Source organism: Cervus canadensis, chromosome 3 (assembly GCF_019320065.1).
Source record: "Cervus canadensis isolate Bull #8, Minnesota chromosome 3, ASM1932006v1, whole genome shotgun sequence".
Lineage (NCBI taxonomy): Eukaryota > Metazoa > Chordata > Mammalia > Artiodactyla > Cervidae > Cervus > Cervus canadensis.
The window spans coordinates 45,458,227-45,475,394 of record NC_057388.1 but is presented as its reverse complement, the minus strand read 5'-3'; the positions used below and the strand labels follow the sequence as shown (position 1 = coordinate 45,475,394).

General features: G+C 39.1%; 1 protein-coding gene across 1 annotated transcript in view; it reads right to left on the bottom strand.

Moving 5' to 3' along the window:
* The window catches only part of PRKAR2B (protein kinase cAMP-dependent type II regulatory subunit beta), a 104,879-nt gene that overhangs the window by 8,690 nt on the left and 79,021 nt on the right, over positions 1-17,168 (bottom strand). Inside the window, exons 5-6 of the mRNA XM_043463046.1 lie at positions 7,822-7,928; positions 4,477-4,630 (exon numbers count right to left, since the gene is read on the bottom strand). Coding sequence (XP_043318981.1) covers positions 4,477-4,630; positions 7,822-7,928 — 261 coding nt within the window. The remainder of the gene's footprint in view (positions 1-4,476; positions 4,631-7,821; positions 7,929-17,168) is intronic.

The window sequence follows — 17,168 nt, the reverse complement described above, 5'->3', positions numbered from 1 at the left end:
AGTACAACTCATTTCAGATTTTTATTTCCTTAGGCATTAATATAGAACCATACAAAATGTTATTTTCATGCTTTTGAAAGAAAGCAACAGTTTACTTTTTTTTTTTTTAACAGTTTACTTTTAATTCAGAACAGAGATCTGACCAACATGTAACTAGCGGGCTAAACCCACGAGGTGGCGCTGTTGCACCATTTAAAAAATACAAGCTGCTGCTTTTTTAAATTTTTCTCCCCAGCTTTTTGAGATACAATTGACTTGTAATATTGTTTAAGGTTTACAACATGTTCATTTGATATATATTGTAAAATTATTACCACAGTAGAGTTAACTGTCATTTCTTTTTTTGTGGTGACATTTAAGATTTATTCTCTTGGCAGCTTTCAAATATATATTGACAGTATTGTTAACTATAATCATCAGGTACACTGGGTCTTCAGAACATATTCATTTTATAACTACGCTCCCCAGCCCCTGGTGACCAACATTCTACTCAGTTTTTATGAGTTCAAACTAGCACTGAGTTCTTTTGTTAAAGATAACAGCCCTGGAGTGTTAAAATTCAGTGGGACGTGATGAGCTTTGTTTTTTTTTTTTTTTTTTTTTTAGGTATAACTGGCATACAACATCATACTAGTTTCAGGCGTAGGACATAATGATTCAGTATTTGTATCTGTTGTGAAATGATCACTACAGTAAGTACTTAACATCTGTCACCAAAAATAGTTACAGAATTCTTTTGTGATGAGAACTTTAAAGATCTACTCTCATAGCAACTTTCAACTATACAATACAGTATTATTAACTGTAGACACCATACTATACATTATGTCCCTAGGATGTATTTTTAACTCGAAGTTTGTACCCTTTGACCCCCTTCACCTATGACCAGCCTTTTATTTAAAAAACAAAACAAAACAGAAAATATGGGTGTGCATCCCTTTTAGTAAAGTGTTGTTATATATTTGTTTCGGTTATACACAAAAGCACACACACATATGCATTGGTTGTGACATTTCCTCATGTGTTTCTTGTGGGCTGTAGTAAAAAAACAGACATGGAAACCAGTAGTATTAGAAAATGTTTTTAAATCATGCAATTACAATGTAAAGAGAGCTTGAAAAATTATTGACTCTAGGGTTTTTTTGTCACATATCAGTTTTCTTTTTTAAAACTGTGCACAGAGAGACTACAGCACTCTTGAGTTGACTTTGATTCCAGTGTTTATCATGTGCATTGTCCTCAAATGCTTCGATGTTTATACTACCTAACCTCAAGGATGCAACACTGAATTGAGGAACGAGGGAAAACTTTAAAGGTCATGGCTCAAAAAATGGTCTTCCTACAAATTTTAAATTTTAAAAATTCCTACAAAACATGATATTAGTTCCCAGTTAAGAGCTCTCAGAATTATGTTAGTTTGGCATACACTGATCAACAACTATACTATTTTAATACAAAATAAAATTAACAGGGATATGTTCTTTAATTAATAGACTACTATGACAATATATTAAGGAATTTAAATGAACCGACAGGATAGACAGAAGTGCCAGTGTGGATGTAAATGTCTAGGAAATTAAACATCCTGTTCTCTAGTTTACTACAATTTTATAAGGGCTGTGATTTGGACTTGCACTCAATCTTTTTTTTTTTTTTTTTTAGAAAAAAAGTTTGCAAGATAACAAGTAAAATTATTGAAATAATTTCCAAGCCTGTCTCTGCATTGGAATCAATTGTGTGTTTTTCAAAAAGGTTTCTAAGATCCCAGACTTTAATGACTCAAAATCTCTGCAAATAGGGCTCTATAATAATCTGCATTTCATGAAAGCTCCCCAAGTGACTCTGATATATAAACAGGTCTGGGAAGCAGCTACAACACCATTTTATGAACAAGGTTTATTACAAAACAGAGAAGACAAGAAATAGGTTAGCAATTTAGAAATTAACCACGGCAACAAGCTATGTGTCTCAGGAAAAATCTTCTACTAGTGGCCCACCTCTTCACACTCATTGAGACACATCAATAAAATCCAGATAGTCCCATTGGAAATGTTTTCACCCCAGTCATTTCAGTCGTCACCTCTCTGAATCACCAGCATGGTCATGTAGATCAGTTAATCCCCCAAGGCTAACAGTGACCTGGACTTATTTACAAAGTTGGACTATTCTACAAAGGACTTTTCTCTTGAGATTTGCTTATCTTTGCACCTGCACTTACTAGGCAGAGCTCCAACCTGTTGGTCTCAAAAGCAAAATTCCTTTTCTATTTGACTTTGTCTGAAAGGGGGCTACTTAGGCCAGCTGCTAAGAAAGCAGATTTGAAGTATTAATTATGTTAATGACTATAATTTTAAAATAACACCCACTTCACTTACACACATACCCTAAGGTGATCATCACAAACTGCTCACTTTTACAGAGCTTAAAACAGCCTGTGCTTGGTCGCTCAGTCGTGTCCGACTCTCTGCGACCCCGTGGACTGTAGCCCGCCAGGCTTGTCTGTCCATGGGGATTCTCCAGGCAAGAATACTGGGGTGGGTTGCCATGCCCTCCTCCAAGAGATCTTCAAACAGGTACAGATTAGTGGAAAAAAAAAAAAAAAATCTCTGAAAAATCCTTCATCCTTCCTGAGAACGTAAGTATCACATATACCTGGAAACTGCTGGACCTCTCTCCCTAGTTTAAGGTTCCTTCCAGGGCTGAGAACTATCAGTCCTCAAAGGGCCAACCCGCTAAGTATGTGACCTTGTTCCAAGAATGTGAATGAGGAGGCTTCCTTATCACATGACAACCTGACCCTGCCTGGCAACCCCCTCACGATGATTAAATTTTAAATGGTACCTTCTTTAATGAAACAGATCACAACCCACCCTTGTGACTGTAGGCAAACACTTCCTAAGGGCCAAGTCTACTCAGGTTTTGAGTGTTTATTTTGTTGGCTTTGGGTGTTCAAATCTCTGATTATCCTTAAGACACTTCAGATGACAAGCTCCCTTCCACCTGAAACAACTCCAATTTTGCTCACACCATTTAAAAAGTGACTCATGACATTTTAAAAAAGCAAACAGTAAAAAAAAAAAAAAAGCAGCAAACAGTAGCTGCCTGAGTCTCAGAAGAAATGCGCAACAGGTCTTGTTTCTCTAATCAAGAGAGATTTTTATTGGCTGAATTGACCTCGGAGTCAAAGGCTGAGTGGTGACTGAACCAAGTGTAAATTCTGTGAGACTACAGTTCTTGAAAAGGAGGTTTTAACAAACTTCCTATTACTTCAACCTCACCTCCTTCCACAAAAGGATTTGAGAGAAATAACCAAATAAACTCATGTCAGAACCATACGGTGGGATGTTATCAACAATTTTAAAAGAAAACACAAGTCGTATCAACATTCCCTTAAATCAGTGCTATTAAAGTGTGCTGTGGGCACCTGCAGCCACTGGTACCTCCTGGGAGCGTATGAGAAATGCAGAATCACAGGCCTCGTGCCAGACCCCGTGAGTCGGATTCTGCTTTTTAACTAGATTTCCAGGTGATCCCTAAGCACCAGCTTAACCAGAGTCCAGAATCAGCTTTACTCGGATCTGCTACTTTTGTCTCCTAAGATCATTTATGAAAAGAATGCCCCTCCCTTCCCCCACTCAAGTCTTTAAGCCAAATTTTAAGCCTTATAGAAAACGCATCATTAAGAAATTTATTCTTCTTTTTGGATGGATTTTTGTTTTAAATTGGAGTATAACTACTTTACAATGTTGTGTTTCTGTTGTACAACAGCATGAATCAGCTATAACTATACATACAGCCCTCCCTTCTGAGCCTCCCTCAAGAAATGTACTTTAAAAGCCCAGGTATGAGAGTTCCAACCCTGAGAGTTGAATAAGTTTGTCTGTAATGGAGCCTAGGTAAGAGAATTTCTTTTTTAACACCTCTAAGTAATTCTGAGTGCATCCACGTAAGAAACACAGACATTGAGTATTTTTTCTCTACACAGCTGCTTGTCGATGCAGAGTTGTTACCAGTCAACCTACACTACAGAGAGTGTCAGTTTACAGTGGTTTCTCAAGCAGGCATGAGACTCACGCGATGGGCTTGCTCCAATACAGATCATGGAGCCCCATAGCCAGTTCCTGAGTCAGCTGGCCTGAATCAGCAAGTGGGGCCTCAACGGGCATTTCTAGCAAGTTGCCAGTTGATAGAGATGCTACAAGGCAGGAGACCATGCTTGGAACCACAGATATTATACCTACCACAGAAACCTACCAGAAAAAAACAGCATTGAAGCCTCTGTTTATTTGTGTGACTGGCTGGTTTTTAAGAATGGGAGCATTTAGGAGCACCTATTAGTTGCTTAATAATTCTCTGATGACCAATGACGATCCCCAAACTATCTACCTATTAAAACTAAAATACTGCAGCTACCTGGCTGCTAGCATAATGATTTTTTTACAAACGACATTCAGGTCAAATAAATATCTCACTCACCAAACCCCACAGAGCACCAGGAGAGGTAGCAGTGATTGTCGCGGCCCTGGGTGTGTTGTACATTAAGGCCAGCTCACCAAAACTCCCACGATTGTCATAGTTGCCAACACACCGTCCAACACCATCGCATTTCACATAAATATCAAATGTTCCTCTGGTGGATGCAAGAAAAAGAAGACGTAAAAGTAATTCAAGTCAGGTCGCATCACAACAAAACATAAGCCTTTGGCAATAAAATCTAATCTTTTTTTTTTTTTTTTTAAAGAATTACATATTGCTTGCTCTTCTTGCTCAGACATGATAACACATTCACTTGATTAAAATTTTAAACGTCTAGAAGGATGAACAGTGGGAAGTTCCCTTCTGCCCTGGTCCGGCCATTCAGTTTTCTCCAAAAAAGCCACTGCCCCCAGCTTCTACATCCTTGCAGAGGTCTTTACACCTGGGAGCAGTGGGAGCTGGGTGGATGCACTGGAAGCCTTCCAAAGGTGCAGAATTGACAGGAGCCGTCCCTGAGACTGAGGGCACATCCCCAAGGGTGACGGCTGGGGATGGGCTCTTACTTTCCTTTCCTCTCTGCTGACAAACAGTAATAAAAGGGCATCAATACATGACAAAGACACCGCCTGTTCCGGACAAGCAGGAAGAAGAGACCAGCAATGGGACTAGGGTAAAGTCTGTACATGGGCCTGCTGGCGGAAAATGAGAGTAAACAACACACATTTAAGATAAAAAAAAATAAGGGATGAAAATATAACTGCAACCAAAGAGAACAGGCAAAGAAAACCATCTGAAGGAATGCATGAGAGTCTGCTGACCTCAATGAGCTCTGAGTTTAAGAATCATGGAGGCTAGCAACATTCACTATGTAACTGAAAAGTTTTTGTTTCCAAAATGAACATGCGTTTCTTTTGAGATCAGAAGAAAACAATCTTAAAAAAGAATATAGCTCTAACAATCTGGTCAGCCATTGTACAGTACCTACGGGGTCCTTTAGGATCTAAAGGGGGGGCTGGCAAGCTGGGGCCCAAGACTGGTTGCCTGCTGCTGTGAATCAAGCTTCACTGGAAAGACAAACGCGCTGGCTGTTTCCGCACTCTCTGTAGCTGACCTGTGCCACGAGAGCAGGCGTGAGCAGTGGCAACACAGACCTTATGGCCTGCAAAGCCTGCAAACTTTATTCTCTGGCATTTTATATCATCTGGCCCTGTATGTTAGACTGACCGCCATCTAAAGGTGGTAGAAATTTAGACTAAATATCTGATCCTGGTCTTCTAGATTTTTTGTGCTTATCTTTTAACTGGGTTCCTTTTTCTAGCAAATAAAATGCTGTTTGCATGTCACTGCACGCCAGATCCTTTATTTCTATTAACTTCATTCTCTCGGTGGAAGACTGTCTTTTCATGTACTGTATCTGGTCAGGGAACGTGGCTTCAAGGATTGCTGAAACACTTGTGAGGTCAGACAGGAGAAATTCTTTGGCTTTATTCTATTGGCTAAAGTCTAGCAAAGACAAAACAGGGAGTGCTTTTAAGATTAGGAAAAGATTACAGATGGTAAAGATGCAATAAAAGCAAACACATGAGGTATTGGACAAAAGATATTCAAGAATAAGAACAACTGGTTTTTAATATAATTCATGACTAGAATGGCAGTATCAGGGATTCCTTCTAGAACTTGTCTCATGGACAGTCATTTTTCAAGTGTAGATTAATTTTTATAGTTATACATTTGCACTAAAGCCATTTTCTACATTTTTCTACTTTGAGTAGGACAAAATATACAACAAACGTGCTGATGAGAAGTGCAGTGAGCTACCAGTCCTGTTAAAATCACATCAGTCTAAAAATCGGCTAAAACACTATGTGCTGCTTCTCCTATAGATTTCTCCCCCGAGAACACGAGGCCTCGGGCAGTGCAGTCACAGAAAGGGCACGCACGGTGGCCGGAGAGACCCGGGCGCTGGGTCGGCCCACGCTCATCTGCGAGGCCTTCCAGACTCGCATCACGTTTGTGTGCCTGAGAATTTTCGTCTGTCTAAAGGGTGATGGGGCACTGAGGGAAGGCAGTATGCGCTAATGTAAGGAGGTTTTATAGTCAAAACACCAACTAAACCAAAGTGATTCCTGTACGGTGTCTGGGGTTCTCATATACTCCTACTAGTCAATACAATTAAACAGCCGAGTGAATTTCTGAGGTGTTTCGTTGATGAAAGCTGCTAATGGTACCAGAATCGTGACTGTGATTTACACGTGAGACCATTCGAAAACCACAGAGTCCCCCTCCAGCCCTGGCTAGTGCAGCCCCTACAGGTCACCAAGGTCTAAGGGATGAGGGGCTGAAGGATTCACAGAGCACGCGGTACTGATGCATGAAGGTACCTCCCACGGCCCAGAGCAGGGAGCAGAGCCTACACGGACAGGAGAGGGGGGATTCCCGTGAAGCCTCTGAGTGGAACACAGCGGGGCCCAGAGAAGCCAACGTAACCCAGCAAATGAGACTGGGAGATGATCCATGTTCTACACAAGAGGGGGAGGCTAAGGATTCCAAACACCTCATCCACACTTCCTCACTGCTTAACGGAGGTGGAGAAACGACGGCTCGGCTCAGGCTGCTCTCCTTTAACATTTTAGGGTTGTTACCCAAGTTTTGCTTAAAACATGCACTGTTCTTTGATGAAGTGAAACCCAACTTCAGTTTTCTGAAATTGTATTTTCAATATAAATACAAACCTTCTCACTTAAATAATTTCTCTGTAGAGTTTTTAACAGACAAATAGAATAATGCATAAACAACTTCCGGAAGGACACACAAACTACTCACTCTGCTGATGGGATGACGCTAAGGCAGTAGGAAGAGAGACTGACTTTTCACCTTAGGTCCCTCTGAATTTGAATTTTTTAAACCATGAGCATGCTTCACTTCATTAAGCAATAATAAAGGAAACTTTTTAGAAAACAGAATAACAGACTGAGTTACATGGATGCAATATCCCAGATGCTGTGTCACACTGCTGTTTTCATGTTAACAAGAGTGTCCAATTCTGTGACAGGTGTAACTAGCCCTCAAGTAAACTTAACAAATGAGGAGGCTCCCAGTAAATGACTGAGATTTACTGATTCACCAAAAGTCAACAGTCATCCATACATTACATTATACCTCTTTCCTTGATCTAGCACAGTTTCATTGCACGAGTTCAAAGCAGGTTTATAGGCCCAGTTACATAGGAATAAGGGTAGACAGGCAATAGCAATTATTGTATGTTAATCTGTCAGTCATTATAACACATTGAGATTTTCACAAAAGGTTCATTACATTTCAGGAGCAAAGTTACACAGAACTTACCTATCAATTACATAAAAGTTGTCGCCATCATCACCTTGATCAATTACATGTTCCCCTTCTTTAACCAATTTTTCAAACATGGCATCTAATACTTGAGACATCTGCTCCTATTTTTCAAAAATAAAAGACATAATCTTTGGTATCTAGAACATGTTTTCTTAAAGAACCACAATTAGCTCTATATTTTTGTAAACAAGCTCAAAGAAATGGAAATATCACGACTGCCATTGAATCTTGTAAAAAAACATACGAAACAGTCCCCTCCTCATCACATACAAACCAGATGATTCTATATTTACTCTCATATTCAGTACCTGAATAAAAGTAATTATAATTGGTCTATTTCAGAATCTTTGCAACGATCACCACTTTAATACAAAAGGAAACTAACCATCAAATCATCATATACCTTGTGAAATATAACCTTAGCAACCAAAATTATCAGGTTAATAAAGAACTATTGCAAATGCCTTTTAAAGATATCTAAACTTTAAAAAAACCTTTCCTATTTTAATCATCATTGTAATTTATAAATATTTAGCCAATTTAAACCCTGACACCAACGCTTCTTGGTTCAGCACCAAAAACAATATAGAACCAAAAAAAAACCAAAAGTAAAACCAAAAATGATTGTAGCAAACATTCCATCCATGTCCTTTATCACTAAGGTTCTCTTCAAGAAGCAACCATGTCCCCCCCTAGGACAGATGTATTAAAACTGAAGCCAGAGACATCAAACCTATCAGTCAACAACTATCTTGAAACTTTGTTCTTCTAAAGGGTGCTTGACAAGGGTTAAGGATAAACCCTGGATAGTGAGAATAGACTAGAAGGCCAAAGAAATCTTTCTTCAGAACAAGTCCTGGGACAATTCAAAGGTCTTTGGGTAGTTAGAACAAATGTGTATGGAGGAACAGCATGGTGATAGTAAGAGAAAATTCAGAAGACGTAGGAAGGTTTTAAGTCACTCTCTATGGATATAAAAAGACAGCAACTCCAGCCTCCCAGGCCAAAATTAACTATTACTATAAACAAATTAAGGATCTGAAGATAGATTAGAGGGGGGGGTGGAGATGCAAGTGGAAAACACAGGTTGAAGAAACAAAATATTCTGGATCAAAAGCACAAACAGACTACGCGTGATTCTCTTCTTCTTGAGACCCCATTAATATTTCACAGGGACCATGAAGGTACGACTCCACAAAGATGAGAACAGGAAGAGGAAAACTGGAGGAGAGATTTCTAGAGCAAAGAGAAGTTACATGAGGGCGGAGAGAGGGTTCCGCCCAGAGATGGGCAGGGGGCCTGCAGCGTGGAGGGGCCGACGAGTTGTCGGAGCACCAGAAGCTCCGGACTGGGAAACACCTGGCCTGCTCAGATTGGGACTGAGACACTGCTGAAAACAGAGGCATTGATTCCAAGTCCTCCAGGATCAAATGTCTGCATCCTGAACACAGAACACTAGCAACCAAGTATTAATCCCGACTCTTCCCAGGCAAGAGATCAGAGTCAGGTTCTCAGGAGAAACTAAATAAATAAGACAGAACTAGAACAGTTACTGGGAAGACTGGTGCCCTGGAACAAGGACCTTCACCTGCTTGGATGAGGGGTTCCTCCACGTGAACAGCTGGCTCCTTGCCACCCACCCAGGACACTGATGGACAGGCCTGCCCTACTTATTCAGGGGTCCTCGTCAGCTTTGCAGAGCCCCTCTGGGAGCCTATAAGACTAAGATAAACAGCGGGATAACACCAATGAGCTAGAAAACTCAAGAACAGTGATGAGCTTTCAGAAAGTTTTACTCTATATACCCAGAGATGTTCAAGATGATGTCATAATCATGAGATGAAAAACAGGATGATTAGAAAAAGTGCAAGAGAAAAATGGGCAAGCTCAAAACTGAAAACATCATTACCAAATTTTTTTTCCTTTCAACTATTTTATCTTTTAGGTCAGTTTTAGGTTCACAGCAAAATGGAGCAAAAAAGTATAAAGAATTGTCCTAAACCCGCTGCTTCCCCATGCCCCTCCTCTAGTAACATGCCCCAGAAGAGGGTATGCTTATTACAAGTGATAAATGTACAATGACATCAATATCACTCAAAGTTCATAGCTGACATCTGGGTTCACTCTTGGTGCTATACACTCAGTGGTTTAAACAAAGGTACCCACAAAAGTAAAAAATGTACCCACCACTACAGAATCTTCTGTAAGTAAAGAAAGAACTAAGAAGGTAAATTAAAATAAAAAACTTCAAAGAAAGTCGATAGATGAAAAGATAGGAGTCAGGAACAAAGTGATATCAGAGACAACAAATGAAAGAAAATAATTAGGACAGTAAGGAATGAATTTTCCAGTACCAAAGGATGTAAGTTTTCAGACTGAAAGGGCTCACTCACAGGCCAGCACCTCCACACTCACACGACAGTTTAGCTTTAGGACATCAAAGATCCAGAACCGACTGCAAGGCTTCCAGAAAAAGAGGAAGGAACTCTTAAAAATATAAAAAAATGTTCGACTTCTCTCAGGGGAATGCAAATTAAAATGGAAAGGAGACACTCTTTTTTACCTGTTAGATTCAGAAACATAAAAATGTTAGACTGTTGGAGATGGTGCGGGCAGGAGTCCTCCTGAAGATGGTTGATGGAACGGGCCTCTAAGGACGTGCTGGCAACAGTCAATAACATTCTGAGGGTGGTCCCTATCACCTCGTCATTCCTCGTCTAGGATGTTGTTCTATGCACATTTTTGAAATGACATGTGCACAGGCATTTTTCATTGCAAAATGTGCATCATAAGAGCAAAGAATTGAAAAAGCAAGTTTATCTGCAAGGCTCTGGATAAATAAGTTTGGTACATCCATACATCAGAAAGCTATGCAGCTAATAAAAAAAGAACATGAGGCTTTTAAGATCCCTGTCTTTTACTGGAGTTGCTGACAAGCATGAGAACACTCAATGAAGGGCAACCAGAAGTCTGAAACCCTGCCCTAGGTGGAACTCCAGTGAACACACCTGCTATCTGCTGTCACATTGATCATGTGCATGATTCCAGAGGCCAGAACTGGCATGGCTGGGTAGACGTTTCTGGAGATTTGGGAACAATGTGAAGACCTGCCTAAGGAGGAGAGCTGTCTAGCGGTGACGGAGCAAAGACATGAGTTCCCTGCTCCTGTCAAGGCAGGCTCCCCACCTTATACATGCTCTCAAAAGGGCTCAGTGTTTTTCAAACTGTTTACTGGAACCCAGGACTTTGTAGAGGTGCTTCAGGGATCAGTTCTGTAAATAGCTCTTTTTTTAAATCATTTTTTAAATATTGAAACACAGCTGATTTACAGTGCGGTGTTTGTTTTAGGTGTACAGCAAAGTGACTCAGGTATACACATATATTTCAGATTTTTTCCCTCATAGGTTATTACCAGATATTGACTATAGTTCCCTGTCCTATATAGTAGCTCCTACTTGATTATCTGTTATATATAATAATGTGTACATGTTAACCCCAAACTCATCCTTAAAGTGTATTCTAACCATTAAATATTAAAACTAAAGTAAATGAACACGTTCAGATGGCTATATACATTAATACAAAATTTTTTATAAACTGAAATTTCATATAACATAAAATTAACCATTTTAAAGTGAACATGTTAGTAGCCATAAAGTTGTGCAACTACCATCTGCATCTAGTTCCCAAACATTTTCATCACCCTGAAAGGAAACCCTGTATCCATTAAGCAGTCAGTTTCCATTTTTTTCTCCTACTAGGCCCTGGCAACTACCAACCTGTTTTCTGTCTCTTTTGGATATTTCATATGATGGTGCTTTCTTTGTGGCTCAGACAGCAAAGAATTTGCCTGAAATGCAGGAGAACCCAGGTTTGATCCTTGGGTTGGGAAGATCCCCTGGAGGAGGGAATGGCTACCCACTCTGGGTATTCTTGCCTGGAGAATTCCATGGACAGAGGAGCCTGGCGGGCTACAGTCCACAGGGTCACAAAGAGTCAGACACACACTGGAATCACACAGTATGTGACTTTTAGTGCCTGGCTTACCTTGCTCATTATAAGGTTTTTGAAGTTCATCTATGTTGTAGCATATATCCTTGTTGTTTAGTCACTAAGTTGTATCTAACTCTTTACAACCCCATGGACTGGTAGCCCTACCAGGCTCCTCTGTCTGTGGGATTTCCCAGGCAAGAATACTGGAGTGGGTTGCCATTTCCTTCTCCAGGGGATCTTCTTGACCAGGGATTGAACCCACATCTTGTTGGCAGGTGGTTCTTTACCACTGAGCCACCAGGGAAGCTTCATTCCTTTTCACGGATGAATAATATTCCACTTTATATATGTATATAAAGTGGAGTGTGGTAAAAATACATATATGTATATATATTATACGTAAAATTTGCTCTATGTATATAAATGCGCACACACACACACACCACAAATTACTTTTCCATTCATCTTCAATGGGCATTCGGGTTACTTCCACCTTTTGACAATTGTCAACAGTGTGACTATGAACAATCATATACAACTATTTGTTGGAACACCTTTTTCAGTTCTTCTGGATTTAAACCTAGGAGTGAAACTGCTGAGTCATATGGTAATTCTGTGTTTAACTCTGAAAAGCCATCAACCTATTCTCCACAGTGCCTGAACTATTTTACTTTACCACCAGCAATGTACTAGGTTCTGTCTCCACATCGTCACCAACACCTGTTATTTCCCTTTTTTAAAAACTGATACCATCCTAGAGGGGGTGAAGTGGTATTTCATTGTGGTTCTGACCTGTATTTTCACTCGTGACTAACCATTTTAAGAATCTTTTCATGCGCTTATTGGTCATTTGTATGTTATCTTTGGAGAAAAGTCTATTTAAGAACTCCACACATTTTTCAGTTAAACCTGTTTGTCTTTTTGTTGTTGAGTTACTAGTTCTTTCTATATTCTAGATATGAGCACCTTATCATTTATATATGATACAAATACATATATATATGTAGTGGTGTATGTACACATGATTTGCAAATACTACATTCTGTACATTGTCTTTTTACTTTAGTGCATGATGTCTTTTGATGTACAAAATTTGCTACCTTTATGAAGTCCAATTTATCTTTTTCTTTTCTTACTCTTGACTTCAGTGTCTAAGAAACACTGCTAACTTCAAGATCATGAAGACGTACCCTTGTGTTTTCTTCTAAGAGTTTTACAATTTCAGAGCTTACGTATAGCTCTTTGGTCCATTTTGAGTTAATTCTTCTACATGGTGTGAAGTAGGAGTCCTACCTTGTTCTTTTGCGTGTGGAAATCCAGTTGTCCTTTCACCATTTATTGAAAAGACTATTCTTTCCCCAGTGAGTGATCTTGGCATTTTTGTTGAAATCAAATGACTACCGATGTATGGGTTTGTTTCTAGACTCTCAATTCTATTCCATTGTTCTATATGCCTATCTGTATGCCAGTAACACATTCTTTTGATTACTGTAGCTTTGTAGTAAATACTTTTTAAAATTTATTTATTTATTTTATTAAAGTATGGTTGATACACAATATCGGGTTAGTTTCAGGTGGTAGAGTAAAGTTTTGACATTTGCAAGTGTGAGTCTTCCAACTTTGTTCTTTTCCAACATTATTTTTACTTCCTGTATGGGGCCCCTCTTATAAGTACAATGTTAAAACATTAAACAATAGCAAAACATAATGTGTGTCCATGGTTTAGCTTTATACACATAAATGTTACCAATTTAAACTTTTATAAATAATTTTTTAAAAGAATATGTAATCTCTGTAAATACAAATATACTGTTTAGTTAAAAAAAAAAAAAGAACCAGGCAGAATACTGTGTAGAGTTTGCTGCCACTAAAATTATTTAAAAAATTACCTGTATATACATAGCATAACCCTGGAAAAATATGCATCTTGGTGCTAAAAGAACTTGACTCCTAAGAAACTGGATTGCTGGGAAACAGGGATAGAAGGGAGATTCCCTTTCACTGACTGCTTTTTGTTCCTTTTGAATTTTTGTAAATTATATATGCATATGTTGTTGTTGTTTAGTCGCTAAGTCGTGTCCTACTCTTTGCAACCCCATAGACTGTAACCTGCCAGGCTCTTCTGTTCACGGGATTTCCCAGGTAAGAATACTGGAGTGGGTTCCCATTTCCTTCTCCAGGGGATCTTCCCGACCAAAGGATTAAACCCTGTCTCCTAAGTCTCCTGCATTGTCAGGCAGATTCTTTACCAATGAGCCACCAGGGAAGCCCATATAGGCATACTATTTAAATTTAATTAATTAAATTGCCAAACTCTCCATTTGAACCCAGAATGTAACATTGTATCTTTAAGTGAGTTAAGAAAAACTTTTGGAAGAAAGACGGTGATCAGTTTGCAGGCCGTGGCTTTCATGCCCTTGCTGGGTCGCTGTGTGAGCTCTGGCACCTGCTTGTGAAGGAACAGCCAGGGCTGGAGATGAAGCCAATGGGTCTGTAAAACAGTGCTTTCTTGATGTGATGCTAATTGGCCCCACGGGACCGAATGAGTTCATCAATCCAGGCAACATATGGTCACCTATCAAAATTACAAAGTTTGATTAAATGGTTTACAAATATTTTATTTTTGCTTACTATTTATATTTCAACTTATTTAGAGCAGGTGGAGGGGGAATATCAGCTTCATTGATTAGCTCTAGTCCTGGATGTTAAATGTAAAAAAGGATGAAATATAGTGCTATATAATAATTTTTCATTATCTTGGAATTAGCTGCATTTTAAAATATTATGAAGCTTAAGAATTCATACATGGATGTATGAAAAAGTAATCCCTGCTAAAATACAGAACAATTATTTCTTTTAGAACTTCTCTGTGTGACAGGTGTCTGTTCTAGTCAATCAAGATGTAATTTCCCCATAATTATGCACAGAGTGCAAAGAATGTAGGAAATATTTAATATGCAGAGACTTATCTCGGGGACTGACAGCTCCTGTAGGAAAACCACATCTTACTCGCCTACAGAATGCAAATTCGAGACTGAGCTCGGTAAAAGGGCCCTGACTCCCTTAAAAAATAACAATTTACTCTCCATTAATGAAAGAGCCTATCATATAGCATAGGACAATTATTTCAGTTTGCCTCAAATTAGAAGTATTTCAGAAGAAAAATGGCCTACTGAGTTGAGCATTAAAATATTCATGAAAAGAATATCTTCAAAGAGATTAATAATTACAAATGCTGGGCTCAATGTATGAATATACAGAACTCCGAGAAAAAATGTCCTGAGGTCTAGGAGGTGCTAGATTTTCAAGCTAAACAACACCTTTAAGAAAGTCAAATGAGATAGTGGATACAAAGCCACTAATTCGTAATTATGGCTTCCCCTTCCTCCTTCCAAGTTTTTCCTTTTCAGGGAAAGGCACCAGACAGTGGGGGTCTCCAAGACTCTTTCTGTTAGGTCTCAATTCATTTGATCACCAGGGACCAACTTCTGTTTGTCCTGAGTACTTTATGAAACCATTACTTTCTCCCCTTCCTTAGTTGAGCCTGTTTCTTTTCCCCTTAACAACACATGGATCACTGTTTCTTCACTGAGCTCCATCCTTTTGTTCCTGACCTGTCCCTCTCACCTTTAATTCCACCCCTACACTGTCACCAGTGACCATAGACACCCCTGACTGTTACTGTCTCTGCTTAAAATGCTACTGCCTACATAGAGTGTGTGTCCACGGCTCCTGTGGGCATGCGCACTGGTCCTTGCTGACGCAGCACGTACATCTCAGCCCCCACCAGTGGGTGTCTCCCACTTCAGACTCCAGTGTTGACACCCTCCATTTTTTTCTTTCAACTGGCGACTTCTGACTCCTTTTCTGAGGCTCAGTTCAGGTGTCTCTCTGGCTTCCTGGATCCTCAGGTGGGGATGAGAAGCCCTTATCCTTCCCTAGCCCTGACCATATTACGGCATTATTCACATTTTACCAAATGGATTTTTATGTGTATTTGAATCCCTCACCAAGTATAAGTTTCAAGAGCACAAGAACTATGTCTAAGTATTTTTGTGGCATCCTACGCTTTATACAGGCCCTGGAACACAGTGGGTGGTCAAGGAATTGACCTGAAAGGAGCTGCTATATGATATGCAGATTATATAAGTGGAATATGTAATTCAATTTAAATGCATTTGGGTTATGGCAAAAATATATATATGATAAAAAACTAGAAATTTGCTTAAAAAATGAACTTAAACTCTTCAACCTGCTATGTTTGGGGATAAATTTCTTATTTCAAGTGGTTATTTTCTGAGAAAAATTAATTTTTACTTATTTATATTCAGTATTGTTCTTAGAAGGATTTCAGATAGTAGGGAAATAAATCAAGACGGTATGAGATCAAATTCAAAAAAAGATCTTTTGGAAACAACTATATAAATACATTTACTTCTTCCCGATAAAATATTCAACAATGGTAATTTATGAACTTGGTAATTTCATGAACTGACTATTTCTTTTTTGTCCTTACAAACTGTGACCTTTAAATATACACATATATATTTAAGACTGTCAACAGAGCAGTAAAATCTTTAAAAAGTCTAAAAAAAATCCTATGTTTATAAAAATAACCATTGTATTTAAGTAAAGATGCTCCCTGCTAGGATACACAGGAAAAGTTGTATTATTATTATTTAAAATGCAATCAAACTTTTCACAATACTTTGAAAGAATTAAAGCTCCAATGGTAAGAAAAATCAATTTACTTTAGAAGATGGAACAGAACAGGCAGCGTCCGAGGAAACTATAACTGGGAGCTATTTCACTGATGCCTGTTATCACTGCTGAAGCATTAAAATACTGGTTGAAATGAATAGGGAAGTAAACAAACAAAATAACACCTGGTAGTACCAAAACACCGCCCTCGCGTGTCTGCACACTGGGTTCTAGTCCTTCCTGCTCAAAGCGAGGCTGTGAGAGGACAGCCCTGCTCTCACCTGGGAGCCTGTGAGAAACACACACTCAGGCCCCACCTCCGATCTACGCACCAGACTCTGCATTTTAAACAAGATCCTCTGATGATGGACAGGCATATTCAAGTTTGAGAAACTGTTTTTGGTGACCCTGAAATTTTCCCATGCAAAGTTCCGGCCTGAAAATAGAATTCTCCTTGCTGAAGCCTACCCCTCAGGATAAAACTAAGGGTTAATTTCATCGCTGTCTTCTGTGTCTATCTGAAGCAAAATTCAATACTAAATTGATTAATTTCAATACCAAAATTACCATCTTAGACACACACACAGACAATGTTGTCTCTTTTCACTAACAACTATTAGAATTCATTTTGGAGAAAGATCACTACA